Consider the following 24,995-nt stretch of genomic DNA (forward strand, 5'->3'; position numbering starts at 1 on the left):
AGTGCAAGCGTTGGAAGCGGTGGATAATGCACCACCATACTGAAAAAGAAAGATGTTGCTGCAGATTTCAACATTACCATGAAACACTTCCTCAACCAAACAGCAAACTGTGAATGCAATTAGGGCTGCTACGATTAAAATCGAAAATCGATTTTTTGATTGATTCCATTCCTCATTATACACACTGATATAAATACTGGACAACTGATTCAATAATTACATTTTTGTAACGCGCATAGTTAATAACATTATTTAAGTTTATCAACGAAACTGCACCGAACGCCCTGTCTTGCTATTTACAGTATTTCTGCCAGACAAGCAGTGGGCATGCTCTTCTTTTCCTGCTCATGTTAACTAGCATCTGATTTGCTGGTCCCATCCTACCAGCGAATCAGTTTTGAAAATGCTTTGTAAGTACGCCCATCTGTGTATTCGATGTATACAAACAAAAAAGCATGCCGCCTTTAATCCAGAGCAGGACGACAGGCTTGTATTCCTGGCAAACAGCCTGTAAATACATTGTGAACACTGAAGAAAACTGACTGCATATAATTTGCGCTTCTTTGGAGTTTCAAATCAAACTGTTATATAATGAATATTTAACAATATAACGTTAATGGTGCGAAAATGTATGTGGGCGGTACAATCATTGATATTTATTCGATTCGATTTTGTGTGCCCAATTAATCAATTGCTATTTGGAGGCTCAATTGGCAGCCCTAGTATGCAAGTTGTCAGCATTTCCGATTTGCTCAATACCTGATGTTGAGGACGCCTTTAGCAGTTTAAAAATGCCCTTGATCAGAATGGGGCATGAACATTGCGAATGCAGTTCATTTTCAATGTATACTTTTTTAAATGTTCACTTCCAACTGTATTTTCAATAAAAGGTGTACTACTTTTAAATGTGTAATACGCTTCATTGTTCTGCAATTTAAACTTCATTTCAGTGTTACTGTAACTTCAATAAAAACTGACAGCATGCATTTGGCTTAGACTCCTGATAAAACACTTTTTTTTTTTTTTTTGCTGGTCCCTTGAAATTTGTATCAACGAGAATTGACTGTACTTTAATTACGAGAAATTAATTGTAAAGATTCTGCATGTACTCACAGACACCTGACCAAAAATTAAAATCTCAAAAAACAATGGTGACAAAGAGAGATGCCGTGGTTTGGCACAAACATCAGTCACACTTACCGGCTGAGGCTGTTCCGCAATACAGCAGTTGAAGCACAACCAGAATTCACTCATGATTAACAGTCCTTATGTGTTTAACTGCTACTGGTCCAATAGATGTGGCTCCAGAGTGCAGACTCTTGTTCAGGTTAGTTTAGGATGCTAAACAAATGCAGGTAGTTGACTGTATGTCTAGTGGTGAAGTTGCCGAATCCTGCACAGGGAAGGGAAAGTGGGTCCCAGCCTGGAGGTGCAGATCACGCGGTCACCACAGATAAACCTCCTCCTACCGTATATCCCCTTTGCCACAAGCCTGTGCAACGCAGCCTGTGGATCAAAGAAAAAGAAAGAGAGTAAAGATTCAATACTTCATTAAAAAAAAGTAGTATCCAAATAAATGAGTTTCATTTACTGTAAAAGTATAGAGGCTTAATGAATGAGTACAATTAGGTTACAATATACAGTACATAACGTGAATGAACAGAATTTATATTATATACAGTGCCTTGCGAAAGTATTCAGCCCCCTTGAACTTTGCGACCTTTTGCCACATTTCAGGCTTCAAACATAAAGATATGAAACTGTAATTTTTTGTGAAGAATCAACAACAAGTGGGACACAATCATGAAGTGGAACGAAATTTATTGGATATTTCAAACTTTTTTAACAAATAAAAAACTGAAAAATTGGGCGTGCAAAATTATTCAGCCCCTTTACTTTCAGTGCAGCAAACTCTCTCCAGAAGTTCAGTGAGGATCTCTGAATGATCCAATGTTGACCTAAATGACTAATGATGATAAATAGAATCAAGTCTCCGTATAAATGCACCTGCACTGTGATAGTCTCAGAGGTCCGTTTAAAGCGCAGAGAGCATCATGAAGAACAAGGAACACACCAGGCAGGTCCGAGATACTGTTGTGGAGAAGTTTAAAGCCGGATTTGGATACAAAAAGATTTCCCAAGCTTTAAACATCCCAAGGAGCACTGTGCAAGCGATAATATTGAAATGGAAGGAGTATCAGACCACTGCAAATCTACCAAGACCTGGCCGTCCCTCTAAACTTTCAACTCATACAAGGAGAAGACTGATCAGAGATGCAGCCAAGAGGCCCATGATCACTCTGGATGAACTGCAGAGATCTACAGCTGAGGTGGGAGACTCTGTCCATAGGACAACAATCAGTCGTATACTGCACAAATCTGGCCTTTATGGAAGAGTGGCAAGAAGAAAGCCATTTCTTAAAGATATCCATAAAAAGTGTCGTTTACAGTTTGCCACAAGCCACCTGGGAGACACACCAAACATGTGGAAGAAGGTGCTCTGGTCAGATGAAACCAAAATCGAACTTTTTGGCAACAATGCAAAACGTTATGTTTGGCGTAAAAGCAACACAGCTCATCACCCTGAACACACCATCCCCACTGTCAAACATGGTGGTGGCAGCATCATGGTTTGGGCCTGCTTTTCTTCAGCAGGGACAGGGAAGATGGTTAAAATTGATGGGAAGATGGATGGAGCCAAATACAGGACCATTCTGGAAGAAAACCTGATGGAGTCTGCAAAAGACCTGAGACTGGGACGGAGATTTGTCTTCCAACAAGACAATGATCCAAAACATAAAGCAAAATCTACAATGGAATGGTTCACAAATAAACATATCCAGGTGTTAGAATGGCCAAGTCAAAGTCCAGACCTGAATCCAATCGAGAATCTGTGGAAAGAACTGAAAACTGCTGTTCACAAATACTCTCCATCCAACCTCACTGAGCTCGAGCTGTTTTGCAAGGAGGAATGGGCAAAAATTTCAGTCTCTCGATGTGCAAAACTGATAGAGACATACCCCAAGCGACTTACAGCTGTAATCGCAGCAAAAGGTGGCGCTACAAAGTATTAACTTAAGGGGGCTGAATAATTTTGCACGCCCAATTTTTCAGTTTTTTATTTGTTAAAAAAGTTTGAAATATCCAATAAATTTTGTTCCACTTCATGATTGTGTCCCACTTGTTGTTGATTCTTCACAAAAAATTACAGTTTCATATCTTTATGTTTGAAGCCTGAAATGTGGCAAAAGGTCGCAAAGTTCAAGGGGGGCGAATACTTTCGCAAGGCACTGTATATTATATATATATATATATATATATATATATATATATATATATATATATATATATATATATATATATATATATATACACACATACACACACACACATACATACATACATACATACATACATACACTGTATATATAAACAAACTACCTGTATACAAGCTATATAGGAGCAGGAAAGAAACCATTTATAAAACATAATGCAACAATGTTTTGGTGGTAAAATCTTCAAGCAAAAACATAAAATATAAAACATTAGTCGTACTGTACAACAAGGCCAAACTGACTATCACAGTAACTGGGCAACACCCCAGGGCCAGAATTCCAACCACAGTATTTTTGGTTTTGTTACTATTATTTGTTTCAAAATAAATTTTGCTTACTCGGTCAGAAAGCGAGAAGAAACAGACCAGTTTAACTAAACCAGATATTGAGGCCAGCTGCAGGAGGACCAACACAGAGCACTGCAGGTGGGTGGCAGGACCATAAAGCTAGCCTACAAAACACCTGCCTCACAATGCACTTTCAACTGAATTTAACCTAACAAGCTTTAATATTGAGGAATACCAGCCTGTCAGAGGAAACTGGTATTTAAGGTGTGTTGCACTGATTTGCAGTTTGTTATAATCACCAGTTTAATGAGTGCAGTAGTAATTATTGCTGAAATTAATTACTATGTAATTATAACTGCTTTATATTCCTTTCACTGCTTGCCTTCAGCAGGCATTCACACAGAAGCGTGGGCCTGCTTTTCAGTGGGCCTGGAAGGAACCAGGAGCTAGCCGTACATACTGTAGTAGTTAACTTGTTTTTATTATACAGTGAGTAAAAAAAACACAAAACATGCCATTTTCTTTGAGCTACTACAGTATAGCATTTTGTAATGTTTGCTCATTGTGTGCTGTCAAGGAATCATTCACTTGAAATAGTTCAAATTTACTGTAACCATGTACTTTACATACTGACAAAAGCAATCAGGTAATTTGAGAACTGCATAAAAATACTGTACTACAATTTAGGAACATTTAAATGGATATTAATAATGTTTTGGACCATGTCACAATAATGCTTTACATTCAATATTCTATGTAACAGTGTACACAAATAATGTAGAAATATGAAATAAAACAAAACTTTAAACAATACATATATTGTTTGCTAAATACATACTGTGTCCAGTCAAAATGTACTAAGATACCTGGGTATTAATTTAGAATGAATACTGTAAACAGGTGTTTGCACTGGGAAACAAGCTACTCAGATAACAGTAAAAAATCTAATTGGAGGAATGGTTCAGAAGATTATTCAATGCCCTGGTTACTGACCTCCTCACTTTAGATAGATAGACCCCGCCTCAGATTTAGGTCTGCAACCCCGTCCACATTTGCGGTTTAAGGCACCTTTGCGCGTTCACATGTGTGACTGAAAAGCAGGCCTAATGTGGTGAATTGCTTGTTTTTTTATGGAAAGATAGTCTGCACTCAGAATGGAAGAACTACCAGAATATACAATAATCCTTGCTTTGTAGCAGATGTTTCTTATTAATATATATATTTTTTCAATGCAGCAATTGTATGGTATATATTTAAAAAAAAAAACATATATTATTGACTATTTTGGCTTAACACTAGAACCGCCGCGGTTATACTCACCTAAAACCGCCGCCGGCAGTCATTATGACAGCTACATTTTAAACATCAGAATTAAAATGAAAGACAGACTATCGATTACAACTCAAAAGTTTTATTCAAGCATGTCATATCAAACATCTGCACAGCCAAAACAACATATTTAAACGATTAAACATAAAATAAACATTTCAAAATAAACTAGTATGTAAACAGGTATATGCACATGCAGAAAAATAAAAGTAGTTTTTAAATTTAAAATTAAAGTAGCATATGTTTTCAGTCGGTGCAGCACTGAATCCAGGTTGAGCTGAAGCAGCCCTGATGCTTTGCAGTTTTCTGATCGAAATGTTTCTGCCAAAGCGCTGTGGCTTCAAGATGAAATCTCTCCTCCTGATATTTATCCCGGTGCATTCCTTGTACAAAACGAAGGAATTGATGGCTGCCAGGTCCAGTAGAGATAACAACAGGCTTGTATATAAAAAAATTAAAAAAAATTCTAAAAATGGAATATTGTAGGTTATATTCTAAATAAAAACATGTATTGTAAAAGGCAGTCGAAATGACTGCTTTGGTGGTTCTAGGTGGGCGGGATTATATAGTAACTTCCTTATTTTTGCAATCCTGCCTTTGAAACACCATCAGGGATTTAATACATAGATTTAGGAAAATATTTGACCACCGTGCGGTTCTAGTGTTACTGTTATAGTGTGTAATGGGGCGACGGTCCGAGCTTACCCCCACCCACAATCACATTATTCTCTCAAGAACACGGAGGTATTTAGAACACAGGAAACAGCAACTTGCTAGTGTTGACAGGTATAAATATTCATTTTCATAAACGGATACATCAGATTGCAAATGACTATCAGGTTGTACATACAATGATTGACATTCACAAGACAAGCTCACAACTGAGCACCTAATAATAGTACTATTGCTCCCGCAAGGAAAGACCAGGCATTAAACACATTACACATCTTTCTTCTCAGTTATATGTATTTGTTTAACCTGCATGAATATCGTCTTTGTTTACAAACACGATCGTTAAACTATTCTATTGTTTACTCGCTATTACTATCATTGTCATTATTATTCTCTAATCCCTAATCATTACCACTTCATTGAGGGAAGCGCCCTAATCTAAATACAGCAATACATTGTCATATACACTTTGCTCAACAACATGATGTGATACGAAAAGGCCGGTGGTAGTCTGCTTTGCGTTCATACATATGTAAAGGCTGGCTCTGGTCTCAGATTGTAGGCCCTGGGCCACATCGAAATGGCGGCCTAAATCTGGGCCGGTCCTGGGCTGCCTTTTCATTTTTGGATGTTCACGCTTTTTCTCATATGTGAACACGAGTCACAGACGGCTTCACACACTCCCTGGGGAACCAAACACACATCGTTATCCGAGAGGACTTAAAGCCATTTTTTTATTGGATGCTATAAAAAAAACAGGTCCTGGTTTAGGAGTCTAGCTGCTTTCTACCACATGGGAACACTCATGCCCTGAAACAGGAAAGATCTAGTGCAGACACTGCAAGTGGTTTACCACAGGAAGATGATTGATTACAACATGCAAAAGAGAAGGCCAGGTCTACAGAACTGCCTCTTCAATCCTTTGAAACCCCAGCGACCCACACCGACACAATGAATACATCTGTCCTAAGCTTTCCCTTGCATAGCATCACCCACATTTCTTCCCTTGCTATATCACTTGCCAAACATCTCTAGAGACTGTATCAATGGAACTGACCAATTTTCATTTGGCCAGTCAAGCCATTTGGCTTCTGAGAATCAGAAAACAAGGGGCAGCGTCTCCACCATCAACTGACCTGATTAAAAGGGATCTTGCTTAGCTGTCAAGCCAAAAATAAACATTAAACTTCAGTGGAATCCAAATGATTTTACAACATGACTCAATTCGGAACAATCATTATTCATTAGTGAATTTACCGTCATTAATTCACAAAGGTTATATCCTAGTTCAGCTTTGGAAGACATCCTAAGCTGAGCTAATAATAAATAATAAAAAATAAATAAAAAAAACACACACACATGACTCATGTTGTTGGAATATATTTGGACCTTTGTAAAAGTATGAGTCACAGTCCTGTTAGTTTTTGTTTAATTTTCTATGTTTAAAAAATAAAACCATCTTAAGAAACACTCACTAGTACAGTGCTGTATAAAGAAAACATCAAGTTGAACTACTGGATAGGCTTGTACTCTATAAAAATACATTTAAAAAAAGTTACAAAAATAACTACGACAAGCTTGGGTTAAACATTAAGCAGCGTTTAAAAAATAGAAAGGCAATCTTACCACTGTTTTGGATTAAACTTTTTTTTTTTTTTTAATTATATTTATTGAATCCCGCATCTCAGTGGTAAAAACCTTGTGCAGGTAGATATTGCACGTGTATGACTACAGTACAAGTGGAAGCATTAAGAATCTGAGTGTGCGAATGGGAAGAGAATGTATGGATTTTCACTGGGTATTTCCCTGATTGTTCTGGATTTCTTTAGCTCTCAGCATTCTCAGCAGGCCACAGTGCATGTAGACATGGCTGTGTTACAGTACATGGCTGTGTGCTGTACTCTCCCAGACCAGCCTCAGCTCAGTTTTATAGAGAATTTTACACCAGCCCTAAGCAAAACCTCCAGCTGCACATTCCTTTGTCCAGGTCTAATACATAAAGCAGTGGTTACTGATGAGCTATACTTTTGTCTAGACAGCCCCCGCCCCAACTTTACCTTCATGTCAGGTGACCCAAGGGCCCAACACAATGACGTCCTGAAATGGTGTTTCCTAATTGCTCTGTTGAATTCCCATGTCTTGTAAAAGGAGGGCCCGAACAATGTTGAGGCAGAAGCCAATCTGCTTGTCAGAGAGCTTCTATGTACTTTATAGTTTAAATGTTTAAACTGTAGACCTTCCACCCCACTGTGCATTAAAAGGATTACAACACCCTCTCTTTCGGTTTTTTATTTTGTTGATGCTGGATTTTATATTGTACTGTACATACCGAAAACAGTGCAAACAGTAGAATTTTTTTAAATTATATTAATCCTTCATGCCCCCCCCCCCCACTAAAATAAATAAATAAAATAAATATATATATTACATATATACATATATATAAAATATATAATAATATATTTTAATAAATATAATAATAAATATTATATATATATATATATATATATATATATATATATATATATATATATATATATATATATACACACACACACACACACACACACTTATATACATACATATAGATACATATATACATATATACACGCAAGATCGGAAATGCCTGTTCAGACAATTAAAATAGACCGACACTGTTTTTTTTTTATTTTTTTTTTTTTTTTTTATGCACCTCAAAGCACCAAATGATTGTATGAATTACAGGATTGGGCTATGGATTTGGAAGTTAAAAGACACTGTTAGAATATATCTTACCTCCCCAGGCAATTTAACAAAGTTTCCTTCATACTTTTATACAGAAATGGCATACCTGTGTGAAGGACAGTACTGTTTTTCTACTGTAAAATACATACTACACTGTAGAGAAACAGTCCCCTTTTCCAGGATTTAAACTTAGTTCTGCAGTAGGGAAGGATATTCTCACCTTCAGCTGCAGAGAGCGCAGCATCCCTCTCCCAGAAAACTAATTCACGGTACCTAGTGGATTTCATAACCAGGATCAGTGCTTCAAGCCCATTTACAGTATGTACGGTACCTAAGTTCATTATAAGAAAATAATGAAAAAGCAAAAAGGGGTTTAACATCATGATTAAGAACATTATAGTATTATTATATTATAGTAATGGTGCACTGTTTGCTGTTGCAAAACCTGGTAATCCTGCAGAGACTTACTAATGCCAAACTATACACTGCATGCATACAGTACAAATCCGACCTAAGCAGTACTGTACAAATACAAATGAAATGAAAGACAAATAATCAGTCAAGGTTAATGTGATTTAGTTATATTTTATGGTGCTCTATTCTACTGCCTGCGGTCCAGAATCAGCAGAGCTGCAAACTCATGCAGGCAATGGGGCTATATTAAAATTTACATTTATAAAAGAAGCCCCTCTACTGTACAACAATCTGTGTTTTTCTTTAAGTTTTTGCAAAAACACATTTAGGATTTTTTTTTCATATAAAATGTACTGTATTAACAAAATGTATCCAGTAATAGTGTAGTTGCGCAGGTATTTCATGAAAAAAATTACAGATGATTGTCTGCATACATTAGTATGCCTGTAAATATATGGGAATCCTACATAAGAAATTACAAGCATGCAAATGCTTTATGGCTCAAGGACGTTACAAGTGAAATAACAGAATTGTACTGAGAGAGCTCACAGACGTTTCCAACCTTAAAGCCATTTACGAGTTCAGATTACAGTATGTTGCAACGCAAACCTGTGTTTGTACTGTAAATTGTTTAAGTTAACCTGAAGTAAATTCAATGACATTCCACTTATAGTTCCTTTTAAACCAGATTTTAAAAAATAATTGATTTTAGGACCATTTTTTTTTAAACTTCTAATAAAAATAAACATATTGTATATTTATATTGCACCAATTGGTCAGAGTTTGTATACTATGGCACATTGTATACTAAAAGCACATACAGGAACTGCCTTCTGGATAGGATTTCTAAAATATCTATTTCCCTGCCATTAACCCAAACGACGTTAAAGTCTTGGTCTTTGAAGTCTTTGCCAACTGCTTTCAGATCCACAGATCAAAAAAGACACCTGGAAGGCCTCTACACTCCCACGCGATCACGACACACTCCTCATCCCTGCAAGAACCGTTTCCATTTAAACAACACAAGCAAAGCAGTGCAGTACAGCCAGAAAGGACAGTCCTAAATCTCCCACTCATTCACTTAGTGTCCTTCCAGGAAGCTTATTGATTTGTTTTCTCTCATACGTTTAACAAATCATCACAACCGCTTGGTGCTAAAACAATAACAAAAAGCAGCCATTAGCAACACATCCTGAAAGGCCAAAATAATCAGGATGAAAATGTTTAAGCTGCACACAGCTCGCACACCCTTCAGGTTCTTTGATAATTACACTGCCCATGTAGAATTGTCATTTAATAATTTCTTTAATAGGCTGTGCTTCCAAAGTTACTTCATTTGTACAGCTGTGGCTTCGAGGGGAAGCCATGTTCTGATGTTCTGAAGTACATTCTGAGACAGCGAGTTAACATTGACCGACTCAGAAGTGAAAAAGCAAGCAGGCAAGCATGCTTTCAAATATAGCACAGGACCAGAGTCGGTGTAGTTAGAGTAAGTGATGGTTGCTTTAATGAAATGTCATATTTTACTTCTAAAAATATCAAAGTGGAATTCATCAAACCAATTTCCAAAGCTGTACTCACTGCCTCCTGAGCTTTTAAACTTCGGTTCCCATGGTAATTACATATCGAAGGACAACAGGTTACTCATGTCATAGACTCTTATGAATAATTACTTCTTACAGCATACAGTAAATGCAATCACAAAGAGTTTCAGAATGATAAAAAACCCTTTACATTTTACAGTAAAAAAAAATGACTGGTATATATTTTACCTACAGTAATTGGATACAGTTATATTATTAGAGCTCACCTGGATCAAAACAGATACAGGTTACTAGCATTTATTTTTTCTTAATTATAGACTTTGCTTTCTAAACTCCACATTCTTAATGAATAAAACTCATTAACTCACTGTTATAGACCGTTTCTTGAAAAAAACAATACGCCACATTCCAATAATTTCTAATTCCTCATCATTTATGACCCACTTTTGGCCTTTACCATTCAGTATGGCCAGTCAAGTACAACATATTTCCGATATTATGTAATTAAAATATGAGCTACTGTAGCAATTACATTCAACCGTTACAATTCTTACTTTTACTTAAATGTTTGTCTGCAGACAGGTTGTGTGGATATTTAAACTAAGTTATTGATGACCCATACTGTAACAAACAACAACCGAAACCAGAAAAAAAAGTATTAATGCTTGTGACATCTGCCATCTGCCGAGTGGATGCGTGCATTCGCTGCTGAGTGACAGGCAGGAGATCGAGACGGAGGTTGAAGTTGATACGCCCCGCAGGTGAACAGGATTTATTTACATAACACACTGAACAGTTCACGTGACCCTACCAGCAATGGCAGCGCACGGATCACGTACAACACAGTGTACGAAAACCTTGATAGGCTCTCTAGTCTCTGAACTAATCTTCTGTGTTCAAAAATAAACTAACGTTGCTGAAGAGATTGATCATGGCGGATAAAACGGCAACGGATTACTGTACAGTACATCGTATAGCACTGTACTGTATGTAAAGAGGTTTTATTAATGTTTTGTAGCATTTAATACAACTTTAAATATGTCATTGCTATTTTTTGAGAACATCTAAAAACAAATGCTGACAAAGCAGCTTTTATAGTACAGTTATCATGTCACACCCATGAAGTCCCACAGATTACAGTTTCCATTATCATTAATTAAACTATTAAATAATTATTGTACATTCCTGATATTGTAAGCACTGCATACTTGATATTCATCCTAAAGAAAACATGCACCATTCCCCTATGCATGTCCCTCCCCCCACCCCCTTAAGATAAGACTATCAATAGTGTGTTTCTGACCTAGCAGAGAATTTCTCATTTAAACAGAAACCCTGGCAATGCTTTGTGCTACTGCGTCAGCCCTCATGAATAGACACTGGTACGTCTTGCTCCCAGAGCACCACTAGGCAAGTATGACACAAAGGAAATCAGACTTTTTGTTTCCCCCCTTCACACACAGCTGGCTAATCTTGTATAAACGTTTAGCACCATGCCAAGACGGCATGCAGATGTTGTGTCACAAACAGCAAAAGATTCCAGCTACCTGTAGCTTCACAATGCACAGGCTGGCCTTCAGTTAAAACTCTGTTTGTGTCACAGGAGTTCAGTGTTAAGGCTGCAGTAAGCCTGTAACACTTCATCGGGAGCTCCTTCCCTAATTTTCCCAAGAGACCCCTTTGTCTGTCACTCAGTTCCAGATCATTTGATGCAAGGTATTTATTAATTGTGTCTACCCGTCTCCCCCAGTGCGCACCCTCGCACACACACACACGCATACGTACGCACACAAAAGACAGCTAACCCTAAGGCAAAGCTGGATGCCACATTGCACCAAGCAGCATGACAATTAATGAGACTTACTGTATTCACATTGCTCTTCACGCCCTCATCCGCTTGGAAATAATCTAAAAAGATCATATGCCTGTATATATGAGATTTTTTGCAAACAAACAGAACATTTTAAATTGGATTGCCTATGCTGCACTTAAATCAGTCAGCCAGCTACATCACAGGCATTCTTGTTTTAATTGCATTTTATTGAGTTTAAATGAAAATTACCATGTATCAGAAGAGATTTTTTACAGCAGTTACAATAAATGTGAAATATACAGTATATCCACGGTAATTTTTTTATTAATTGTAAAACAAATTATTTTGTAATTATTTATTACTATTACAGAAGATACAGTACGCCACTTACTTCTTTACTACCAGTTTCATTTGGACTACTCTAAAAATGACAATCCTCGGCCTTGTTTCTGGAGGGTTGCCCTCATTCTTTGCGTCTAGGACCTGTTGCCAGGGTTGCAGCTGCAGAGCAATTCCTTGTGAAATGCAGCGTAGGGAGGGAGGAATAGAGTGGTATGGGAGAGGAGAGCGAGGGGGGGAGGGGGGTTATGGGACACGATGACACACAAAAGCCCCTATTATCTTTCTTCAGTGCACATAAAACAGCGAGGACAGAGGGCGCCCAACATAAAATGTTCCATCAAGCCCAGCCATGCTGCTGAGACACATTTGCATATGAATAGAAAAAGCTGGATTTGTGGGATAGCTGCTTGTGCCTGGTGGGGGTGGGGGGCATTTCCCTCCAAAATATCCAGTCACAGTGTCAAAACTGCAGTAAGAAATAGTTTTCGCTATTCAGTGTAGTCTACAGCAAGTTATTTTCCATACTGTTGTCTATTTTGACAAAGCAAGAGCAGATGTTCTGCAGTAGCTTCGGTCAAGGCAACTTTAAACAGATCAGGAGTTCTGACCAATCTTTACAGTATGGACCCAGATTTGTTTTGCACAGAGCAAAAATTCAAAAGGTATCTGTAAGAAAATGAACATGCAATAGTACTTGATCAATATGCATTCAAACATACTGTACCAGGTTGGTCTTTAAATAAAATGCAGTATATTTAAAACATGGGCATTTTAATACAGTACATGATTACATTTGTTTAGGCAAAGTATACAAGGATTAATTAAAAATCAAAATCAATACAAGTTCAACATGTGTTGTTGCAAGTCATGGAAGGAGTGAAATCTTCTCATTCTTTCTACACTTGCAGTCCAAACTGGCGTAACCAATGGTTCAACAAAACTTTTATCACAGTGGTGTTCACAGTCAACACATTTCAGAACTCTCATCTTTGCTCATAGACAATGAAATTCATTGGCATCTTAAAAGCACCCAACCACGGCCTTATCCCTATGAACTACAGACATGCATATTGATCAATAAGGTGAGCTTTTACAGAAACGATGCTGTCTGGACGGTTTCCATTTCTGGCAACGTGGCTGCAAAACTACCATGTCTACAATGACAGGAAGTATTTAAAACACAACAACCCAATCACCTAAACAAAGGCTACACTTCATATCTATAATGTACTGTAGTATGAATGGAAAAAAATGATTCAGTTATTAAACCATTTAATAAATGTATGGATATTTACTAATAGTACTGTATCTTAACAGGAACAAGACTGAGAATACAGTATACAGTACAGTATACAGTATACCCCATGTTACTTTTAAAAATCATGCAAATACAGCTCCTACGAACTGTGTAATGGTTTACAGCACCAGTCACTCTCATGTGAAAAGCAGTATAAATAAATAAATAAATAAATAAATAAATAAAGAATGCACCACATCCACAGCAGCTAAACTACAGTACTGTAGCTCTACACCAACATAAGAATGTCAAGGTGATAGCTATAAATTTGATAGTTCCAAAAGAGAAAGCTGAGCCAAATGTCAGCTGTAATTGGATCCTGTTAGGATCCTACTATACACAAAGAACTGTGGGAAATATTATGCCAGAAGCAGGGAAATATATGTCGCAATTAAAGAACACATTGATCCAGTTTATTTTGCTTTTCGTTATGGGGTTATACTGTATTTGGTCCACTTACTCTTTGGGACTTCTTGTGGATACCAGTGGTTTATCCGTGCTGAATGAGAAGCATGTATCGACAGGCTCAGGCTGTTCTATGACCCGTAGCTGCTCCTGTCCCACTTCTCCCTGGCAGGTGTTGCACGCAGTGACTGGGAAGTCATTAATTACTGACCTCAGGAGGGTGATCTTTTCCAATATAAAACTCAAAATGAATCCAGGTCAGTTTATGGTACTCTTACTTTTTTTGACAAATCGAAATGGAGGTTTTATCTTATGGATTCTTTTGGGGGATACCGTTTGTGATCAGTGTTACAGTAAACACCAACAGTCATGTGCATGAAGTACTGTATGAACCAGCCCTAAGCACACATTAGTCACAATGATGCATACTTCAGATGATTTGTGCTTCTAAATTTGATAAATGAGTTTTGAAAATGAAGCCGGTGATCTCACATGATGAAGTTTGTTTCAAGAGCTACAGTAAACACTTGACACACATCAGTTTAAGTAACCAATACTGTGATCCATAACTTAAACATATTGATGTTTTTGTTATTAGAGTCAATGTTTTGCAGATAAATCAGACAACAATAAAATCATAACAAGTTCTTTAGACCATATTCTTCCTCCCAGATCCAAGAACAGAGGAGTAGTGGGATACAAAACACAGGGAGAAAAAATGATAATGCTCTTAAATAACACCACAGACTACAATGACTTCATGTTTTGCAGAAACCCTTAACAACCATCCCTTTTATGAGATCAAATCACAAGACAGCATCAAAGCTGCTTAGTATGTCTTCTCAAAGCAGACGTCAGAATACAACAATAATGAAAACCTTTAGATAATATCTCACTCTTTCACACACAGCGATGAGTCATATTCAGAAAAAAAATACTCGTCAATTTACTGTGGTGGACTGCAGTATACAATGCCATTTTGCACTGTTATGCACATTATAGAATATACTGTGCAGTGTATTCAGAATTAATCAACATGGATTCCCTGCTTCTGTAGAACTGCTCTTTCTACACTGCTTTCCAAAACGCTTCAAAAACAAAATCGATAAAGAAAAGCCAATATCATCTTTTGTGGAGTCAGCCAAATCTTACATACAACAGTGTATTTATGTGGACCAAGAAATCATCTTCTTGCCTGAGCAAAACAGCAGACAAAAATGTTGGCTTTGGAATGAGTTATGATTTTGGTCAACGTGCCTTGTTGTAATCGGAATACCTTTGTGAAGAGTCTAGATTTGAAGCTCAGAAAAACACATGGGTCTGCCAATGTCCTTGTACTGTATAAGTGAGATTCATTAGCTCCAGCAGTAATGGTCTTTTCTTTCGGATGAAAGTGTACCACACATTATCCTGTTTAGTATGGATACATATATTCAACAAGAAGGTAAAGGTCCTTGATGGGAAACCCATTAGCCTTGAGAATTATTTTCCAGGAAGCAGCATGTTCATTTACAATTGCATGTAAAAATGCCATTGCATATTAGAAAAAAAAAAAATGGCAGTGTTTTATGAATGAAGTACACCAACATGCTGGAATACATCTGGCATAGAAGACTGCATTTTACAGTAGGCACTGTCAATGCTTCTCAGGGAGTTGTTACTTTCAAGCAAGGTCACCGGAGAAGAGCTTGGCTGGAAGTATCAATATCCAAAGCATGCAAGTGCTGGGGAGCAGGGCCTGTTCATCACACAGCAGTTCACTCCCCTGAACAGCCATACTATAAATACAGCACCACAGTTTGCCACATACAGTATGCCTGAAAACATGCTATAATAAGCCAGCTCAGTACTCCCTGACACTTCATTCAGAAACTCAACATTTGGTCTTTTCATGTCCCTTGCAAGCAGTATGAACGCAAAAAAACTACCTGACCCAAAACTATCCAAATGTTGAGTCCAAATCTAAATAATCCTACATAAAATACATAAATTAGGAGTGAAGTAACAGCCTTGTAGGAGAGACACAACATAGCATTCTCAGCTGCTTGCTGTGCCGTATATCTTGATAGGTACCGTACCAGGATCTTCTTATTCATTAGAGAACGTAACATTCTATGTTAGTCACATGGTTCATTATGCCATCATTCCCAAACCAAAATAAATCACAAATGTTTTAACCCTGTAATATGTTGTAACCACTCACTTAAAATCAAAATGATATTATTCAGTATGTAAACATTGATGCTTTTTTGCAGTAGTGTGGGCTTTGTTCTTTGAAGATGGTAACACACCCACATTCATTGCATTGAAATTGAGGAGTTCTACAGAATTAGAAGCTAATCCATGAAAGTAATTACAGCAGCAACTCTTTGGGGGGGGAATGAAGGCCTCACATTGTTTGTCTCTCAAACTGGTTGTCCAATTGTTATGATTGCTAAGGCACACTTGTTATAATATATAAAAGATAAAGCATGCCTGTCTTTGGCAATATATCTATAATGGGGAAATTATGATGGACAAACTAAAATATAATATGCCCTAAACTAGTGGATGGTTATAAATATGTTCTGTAATGACGTTATCATTGAAACATCTACTGCAATTCACCTAGCCTGAAAAGTTTAGTCAGAGTGCTTTAATTTGTATTTATCAGACTCAAATATTAACTGACTCAAGTTAAAAATCAGGAATTCAGAATATATTCATATAGAAACGGCCCAATTAATAAAATCCAAGTTATCCAGCTCACAATTATGAAATAGTTCACTTCATGTTTTGCATAAGGGTGTATTTTTTGTTTAAAAATGAAGATTACACTGCTGGGCGTCTAGGTTTTTAAAATAAATTTCCTACCAGCTAAGAATAAAAAATAGTAGGCCTACTTGTTTGATGTGTGCCGCTCTCTCCCGCTACACCCTACCTCCCAAACAAATGTGTGTATTTAGTTTCCATTGCTGCAGAGAGTTTACTTTTCCAGTAATACTGTACCAGCACTTTCCATTTTAATCTGCTACATCATCTATCGTACATAGGTCTGTTTAACACATGTGCTCTATACAGTACATACATGAAGTCCCTCCATAACCTGTGAACTCATACACTGAATATCTGAGGGGAAGATCTCCATAAATAAATGAATGTTTTAAACCTCAGAAGTGAAATTCAGCTTTGAATATAGTACAGTATATTTTAATGGAAGTTGTGTTTGGCTTTAAATATCTATTGGTGGTGTTGGTGGGGGGGTGGGGGTCAGTTAGTGATTTAAACAGAATGACAATATCACTGAATAAAATCAATGTGTAACCTACTTGTTCTCTGTTATATTGTAATATTATGTGCTGCATATCTGGGGGGCTTCTGGGGACACACTTAACTGCAAATATTCTCTTTAACATTTAAGACCTACAATGTCATGACAACACCATGCTGAAAAGCCTAGGGAGCACAATAGGATACTATATTTACAGCAGCATGAACTAAAAACAGCTCAGTGGTTAGAAAATGCACTTTTGAACTGTTACAGAGCTGTGGGACTTTATCTAGGTGAAAGTAGCAGTATTACTACAATAAATCCTACAGTGCACATGGTAAGTGCAGTTCCCTCTACCACAAAACATCAACAACATCCTTGCACATGCCCATCAGAACCGTCACTGTGCTACCACATAGCCAAAAGTGTTGTTCAACACTCAACACTCATAACCAGGTTTGTGCCGGACAAGTATCACCCCCTGTACAGGAAACTCCATGACACGAGCTTCGCCTGCACTAGGTTTTCAGTTGTACTAAAAGAAAGCTTCCATCGATATTAAAAAGAAAGCTGTCTATTGAGCCCAAGCCAGCTTGTGATTTTTACTTCAAGCAGGTTTTGGGTTTCTGCCAAGATATTTTTGTTGTGCAACCACATAGCATTTGTGCTACCATATCTTGACATCTTGGCCTACAGTCTAACATGATTTCACTACATCATAAAAACAGACCCTGTAGTGTTTTTCATTGAAAAAAAAATCATTAGCTGCAGTTTGTATGCTAATGCTTCCTACCTGCTGTAAAGCGCTAGGGTCAAAGACTGGTTGCATTGGACTGTTCCTTTCTGTAAAACTGCATTTATGTCTTAAGACAAAGCCAGAATAAATCAAAACAACAACAGCCCGACTATTAGACTGTTTGTTAACATGGGATTGATTAATGTTATTTAACAGATCAGAAAAAAATAAACTGGAGACACAATGTCTTGTTGTCAGGGTGTCATGGTGGCAACAACGGTATTTTGCTACAGCTACATATTGCATACATAGTGCAGTATGCATCCTGAGTCTTTGAAAAACAAGTGAATTCATTCACTTTATTATTATTATTATTATTATTATTATTATTATTATTATTATTATTATTATTGATGTTTGTGTGCGGACGGACGAAAGCCGTCCGACAGTATTAGTTATTTGAGACCGGCGGAAAGCCAGGGGTTTTAAATCGAACTTTCAATTGTATAACTTAACAATTGGCACAACAGATCAATCCTCTGGGGAACAAGAAATCATCGGTATTCACAATTCAAGAGTGGTCTTCTTTTTGCCACATTTAAATCTTCTCATCTTAACATCACACAGAAGTAACATCTGCTTATTCTTTTTTCTTATTTAAACCATCCTCTAATTTAAAAGGAGCTTACAATAGAAACGTTAACACAATAAATCACAAATGTTTACCAGAATTTCACAAAAGTGTTCAATTTGGTGGAGATTGTACAAGTTTAATTAAATGCAGAGCAACCGATGAAGACAGATGTCTGTGTAAGTTTATGTAAATCCTTGTGACATTTTTTAGGGGCTGTTCTTTAAGTTTTTTTAAAGGTAAATTTAAAAAAAAATGATCCCTGTACTGTACGTTAGTGTTAATTGTCAAAATGAATATATTTTTCCATTAGAAAATGATTCAGTAGATCAGCCAATCAGCATCCAGCTCTAGTGGGCATCTATCAGACGGCAGATGCCCGCTGTTACATTACAGCATCATCTGTGAATCAAATTTAAAATGAATCCGTGCAAGTACCAGCTTTTTCATTTTGACTTGCTGTAATGAAAGCTCAGTTCACATCTATTAGACAGCAAATACTGCACTAAAGAAAACACAAATTGGTCCAAATTGATTTTATTATCCACCAAAACCAGCCAATCAGTAGGACTGTATTTGTATGGTACCTGGGAGCTTTAAAAGCTGTCTTTGATGCAAGAGGTGACAGGTTGAGTTCAATAAAGTAACAATTCTGTGTGAATTAAACCATTATAGAGGAAATGAAACACCAGTACTTGTCTTCAAAACAGAAAGTTTGCTTTCTAGAGGCAGTCTTTCATGATCTGGCCAAGCAGATTGATAATGCCTGGTCAGCATTGCTGCGGAGTGAAATCCTAAGGAAAGCAAACATCCACACCTACAGTTTAAAAGATTAATGGACACTAATCTCAATAAGCAGGGCTATACTGTACCTAATGTTGTGGAAAGCTATTTGTTTAATAATCTTAAAGGAGCTTGCCCCAGTATTAACCTCATGATAGGGAGTGCTATGCAACATGTTAATATGTTCTCTCCCTTTAATCATTTGGGATACTCATTTTCTGCAATTAAAAGTCAAGACCTTGCACATTCCCGCTAGCACATTCCCTCACAGACCAGGGAGCAAATGTTTGGCATAACCTGCTGGCAACTCCCTACTGTAATACCGATAGAACAGCATGTGACACTCACATTATCTTCATCTTCCTGGTTGCCATGGCTGCGCATTCTTCACTTAATGAAGGCTTCTTTTAGAACATGGAGAAGCTGAATCTGCAGATAGCTGTAATCATACCATCCTAAAGACGCTTGAGGTAATATCAGATTGTTACAACACCTACAAATCATTTATCAATCTGTGCTCCGCCAAAGGAGTCTGAATGAGTCTTACAGTACCAGTGCTGTGTCAGCTCTTACCTAGTTTAGGCTGAAATGGTAGCTTTGTTATATAAGATTTTAAAATGTATTTCACCATATTGACAGGGATGGCAAATCTCATATAGCCCATTTGCTGAAAGGCTCCTTCAATTAATATTACTCCTATAGAACTACTGTATACACAGTACTGCTCACTGGAAGGTTAATGATTGGCATCTCTCCTTTACTAGAGCTACTGTACCATTACCCTCAGTTTGCTTTTGCACCAATAAAAATACTGTACATCAGAGCAATACTATAGTTGTGCGGAAAAGGATTCACCTTCCATAAAGTACTGAAACAGTCTCATTCTACTCTATACAAGTTTACATATTTTTTTAAAAGGGAGATTTAGGCACATTTATTATTGATCACTGGCTCATTGTTAAGCTTGTAAAAATCAGCACTCCAGGAAGAAGAAGTCAATAGCTGGTGAGGACTATTATTAGCAGCGACAAAGAATCTTCAGATTCCGTTTGGCTCAGGCTGTTTAGTAAATTATATTGAGTGCTGTCCAGTGGTTTGTACTCCAAAGGACTCTCCCAACTGTGTGCCATTGTTGTTTTTTGCAGGAAAGCAGTCGTGTACTGTACTACTGTATATAGTAAGGGCATGAAACACAAACTTATAATAAACCAGTAGCAAAACGCAATTAGCCAAAACCTACATATACACAAGAGCAAATGGTAGAGCTCAACTTGTAAGTTACTCGCATCAGAGCCTACTGTAAACCGCACTTCCATATTAAACACATACAATCTGAAATCATATCCGCTTTCTCTAGCTGGAAGAATTTTTTTTTTTTTAAATCTCCATTCATATTTTTGTGCCTGCAATAGAATTTGTAAAGTGCACTGTGAATTTGTATTTGTCAATTGATTAGTGTCGAGTGCTTCATAGCACAGTAAACTATTCAGACATTGATTGGCACATGTCTATGTATCACACCTATAGCAATCAGTGGTACAGTGTGGTACAGTGTGCTTCATCTGCTTCATCCCTTCATCCCTACAATATAACACATTATAGGGTGCAAGGCTTTCAAATGAATACTGTAGATAAAATGCACTTTTGCCTTTGAGTATTGTTCAAGTAGATCACTGCTCTCTTTGTCTTTCTGTTTTTTTGTTGGTTTGTTTTAAATGAATAAACATGTTTAAACATTTAGTGCCAATGGGACATGCTGCACGTCCCTAAAATGACTGATTCACAGGGGTTGTCAGGTTCAGTTGTGTCTTTCCTTGCAAATGTAACTAATCCTCCCAATGCGTCCTTCCTTTACCAGATACTCTTTGCATGTGTCCTTGAGCCATGCAGAGATGCTGTATTCTTCTCTCGCTGACCCCCCCCCCCCCAAACAAAAAGAGAAAAATAACATATAATGAGTTAACAGTTTACAGATGCTCACTGCACAGTGTATGAGTAAAGAGCATCTGCACAATGTCATACACTGTGACAAAGGTGTACTTTTTTATGATGGTCATTATAGGCTGCTGCCTGAGGAGGTCACTAATACAGAAAGGATGTTGAGAGGAAAATATTCAGCTCGGGTCACAAGTGAAATTAGTTGGGTGGTCTCAGTCAACCTAGCCTCTCCTAGTCACATCACAAAACCACCAGATAATTGGCAGTTTCTACTTGGCTGGACTGAACAATTACTGTTGCTACTGTAGGTACTTTAGTATTTTGTGCATCCAAACTGATGAACTGGCCTTGGGCAATCATTTAGAATTTTTTTCTTGTGGTACAACAACTATAAATTAACTTTCTTTCTTTAGTTTATTCTTCTTCAAATATGCCTTAGATCTCATAAAAAAAAAAAAAAACATTCTTTCACATGGTCTGTGTCACATTCTTTTCATTTAAAAGTCTTTGGATGGGTATGATTTTAATACTGTAGCTGAACTTCTGTGATTTGCATCAGTCAGCAAAGAATCTGAAAATTGTTTTGTATGAACTTTAAGAAGGTTGCCATGACCTTGATTCTGAGAACCTTGACAAACAGTCAGAACAAACAAATACAGTAGCTGTATGTTAGGGTGTACAGTATGTAGACAGACATACAGTATCATGTCCTTCAGTCTCAGTATGCAGAGTTTGCATGGCTTCATGGAATTGAGACAACTGGTTCCAAACATATAGGCTTAAACTAGAATAGTCTAATTAATCAAAGCCAGAACTCATAAATACTGCAAGTACAGCAGGTCTTCATTATAATTCAATCAGCAACGCAGGGGTATGATACTGGAAACCTAGATCATGATATAATACGTATCATGATAAGCAGGCCACAATATGCATGACAGAACGTGTCAGGGTCCCGATGGGCTACTGTCTGTTGTGTAAGAAGATAAATGGATCATAATGATGGGGGATCCTTTGTTAAAAGACAAACATTGATGAGCATATATTTATACAATCTATAAAACACAAGCATTGAAGAAGCATTTGGCATTGGTCTGTACCAGGGCAGGACAGTGGGCTGTGCGCACAGTGTGCAAGATGTCACGATGCTCAAACAATATGACGTCAATGGAAGAAGGGGACAGTGATGTGAACAGTCTGTTCTCAATGCCGTGAGCCAGTGAAAATCGGGCCTCTAACTGCTGCCACATCCGAGCAAACCATTTCATACCTCACTTGTTAACCCAAGGGTCAATAGGCTACACTGCAGACACTGTGCTACTGAACTCGAATTTCCTTTTACTATTTTATAATCTAACAGATAAAAACTATTGCTTCCTGTGTATACACTATTGTGTGTATATAAGCAAGGAAACAGTGTCATGTTGAAAAGCTCCCCTACCCCATATTTTAATCCAAGTATAAGGAATACTAGATTTGCTCCAGCCCTATCAACAGGACAATGAAGAGTGATAGAGAACTCTCGCTGTTTGCAAAGTGCAAAGTTCAAAGTGAATTAAACATTCATTGTTAAATGAACGTAATGCAGCTGGTGCATTATAAAGTAACTATTAATTAGTACAAAGCTAAGGCTTCTCCCGAAACAACAGTTGCTTGCAATATTCATGTTTGAGCATCTGTCAACCACTCTGTAGTTCCACCACTTCCCACCATCAAAAAAGCTCTGTATTATTGTTCTAAAGTTACCTTAAATTGCATTAGAAAAATGTATCAACTTATTTTTAGATCAGACTGTGGTGCCAGATTCCTGTCTCCTGTGGCTCTCAGCAGACTAGACTGCCATGGAGATAATGTTTATTTTCATGCATTGCCAACAGTCAGCTGATGGAAATTATTTAAGACCAGTCTGATTAATTTATGCCATCTTGGATTATTACCTTGACTGATATTAAATAAGCATTCTTAAAATACATATACTGTATTCCTTCGAATTTAAGACACACTTTGTGAACCATTTTTTGCTTCTCAAAAATAGCCTGCGTCTTAAATTCGAGTACAGTATAGTGATGCGTGTATTAAAATCACCAACAAAAGACGTGGACTACCAGAGTACACAAACAGCAATGTGACTGACTGCCGAGAAAAGACAACAAAGACATCCGTCTGAATACACAAGCAGCAACGTGACTTACTGCTGAGAAAAGACGAACCAAAACGTTACTACCCGATCTCGAATCATAAATTTTATACAGGCAGCCATTTTCAAAGAAGCGTCATTAGCTTCCTGAAGAATACCAAGAGAAACTTTTATAAATTTCAGCGTTTCTAACAAACAGTACCAGCTTAGACAGATCAGAAATGCTGATCAGACTTCCATATTTTTTGACATTCCACGCAATACCACAGTTCACAAATTGGGAGAAAAACAGGTTCTGACTGTTGTGTTTGCAATGCAGTCAATGCTGTTGTGGTTGCTGGGTTACATGTTGCCTGATGTTGTGGAGTGTTGTGTCGTGCTTGCTGTTGCCGGGATGCGTGATGCCGTGAGTGCTAAACAAGTACGAGGAGCAGAAAAGTTTGGCATCTCAAAATCTGTTGTATCCCACATTTTGAAATTGGCTACAAAGCTGCATGCAAAATTGAGTGATTTACAGCTGGAGGTGGCGAATCGTAAAACAAAAAAAAAAACATTGGACAACTAGGCTACTTATTTTAAAATTATGCTTCTGTATTAAATATAAGTACTGTATACCAAGTTTGTTTAGTGGTTTTAAGGATATTGATAGTACGTTGTTGTAGTACTATGTGTACAATACAGTACTGTGTGTACTTTTGTTTTACACATCCGTGTAGTATTAGTAAACAGTTGTTTGTTCTGATATTTGGTGTTTTTCGTTTTTATTTCTTAACACTGTAATGAACCAAGACATGTATTTTAGTGTGCTGTTTCTACAGTTATAGTATACATTGTTTTTTCATATACATACACTTGAAAATGTGGCTTTTCGTTAACACCTTTCGGTTAATAACAACGTTTTGCTGGGAACTGAGAGGTTGCTAATAAGCGGCATCTACTGTATATTTTAAATAGCAATGGAGCAATTAGGCAGGAAATCATTTGGTGTCTCAAGAGCCCAACTTTGGAATTCCCAACAAATACAGCAGGGTGATGCTTGCTTCCTTACAAGTTTTTATGGAGTGGTTACAATTAATCTTTCAATGGATCTCTACTGTAATATTTATTTAATTAGTTGGGTTAGGATGGACAACTAACAACACTGCACTGTAAGTAAGCACCCTACTCTAAAGTCAGGGCACTGATGGAGGCACAAGGCCGAAACATGTGTCTACTTGAGTTGTGAAGTTATGGATTAATAATCCACACAACAGCTAAACCTTTCAAGAAGGAGTTCTCTAGTTTGTCGTCATTCATTGCAGTAAATTAGACATTTCAGTGTATTTGTTGACAGACACTATTAAATGTGACATGACTTT

General features: G+C 37.3%; 1 protein-coding gene across 4 annotated transcripts in view; it reads right to left on the reverse strand.

Annotated features, from left to right (window-relative positions):
* Window positions 1–24,995, reverse strand: part of LOC117962518 (CDC42 small effector protein 2) — a 59,838-nt gene that overhangs the window by 23,405 nt on the left and 11,438 nt on the right. For 2 of the 4 annotated variants that reach the window (XM_059022241.1, XM_034903784.2), the window contains exon 2: window positions 1,201–1,506. In XM_059022241.1, the coding sequence (XP_058878224.1) occupies window positions 1,201–1,254 (54 nt within the window). In that variant the 5' untranslated portion in view covers window positions 1,255–1,506. Of the gene's footprint in view, window positions 1–1,200; window positions 1,507–8,567; window positions 8,586–12,509; window positions 12,530–24,995 lie in introns of those variants that run through there. The other 2 variants (XM_059022247.1, XM_059022246.1) reach the window with 2 other exon arrangements.

Source organism: Acipenser ruthenus, chromosome 1, assembly GCF_902713425.1.
Source record: "Acipenser ruthenus chromosome 1, fAciRut3.2 maternal haplotype, whole genome shotgun sequence".
NCBI lineage: Eukaryota > Metazoa > Chordata > Actinopteri > Acipenseriformes > Acipenseridae > Acipenser > Acipenser ruthenus.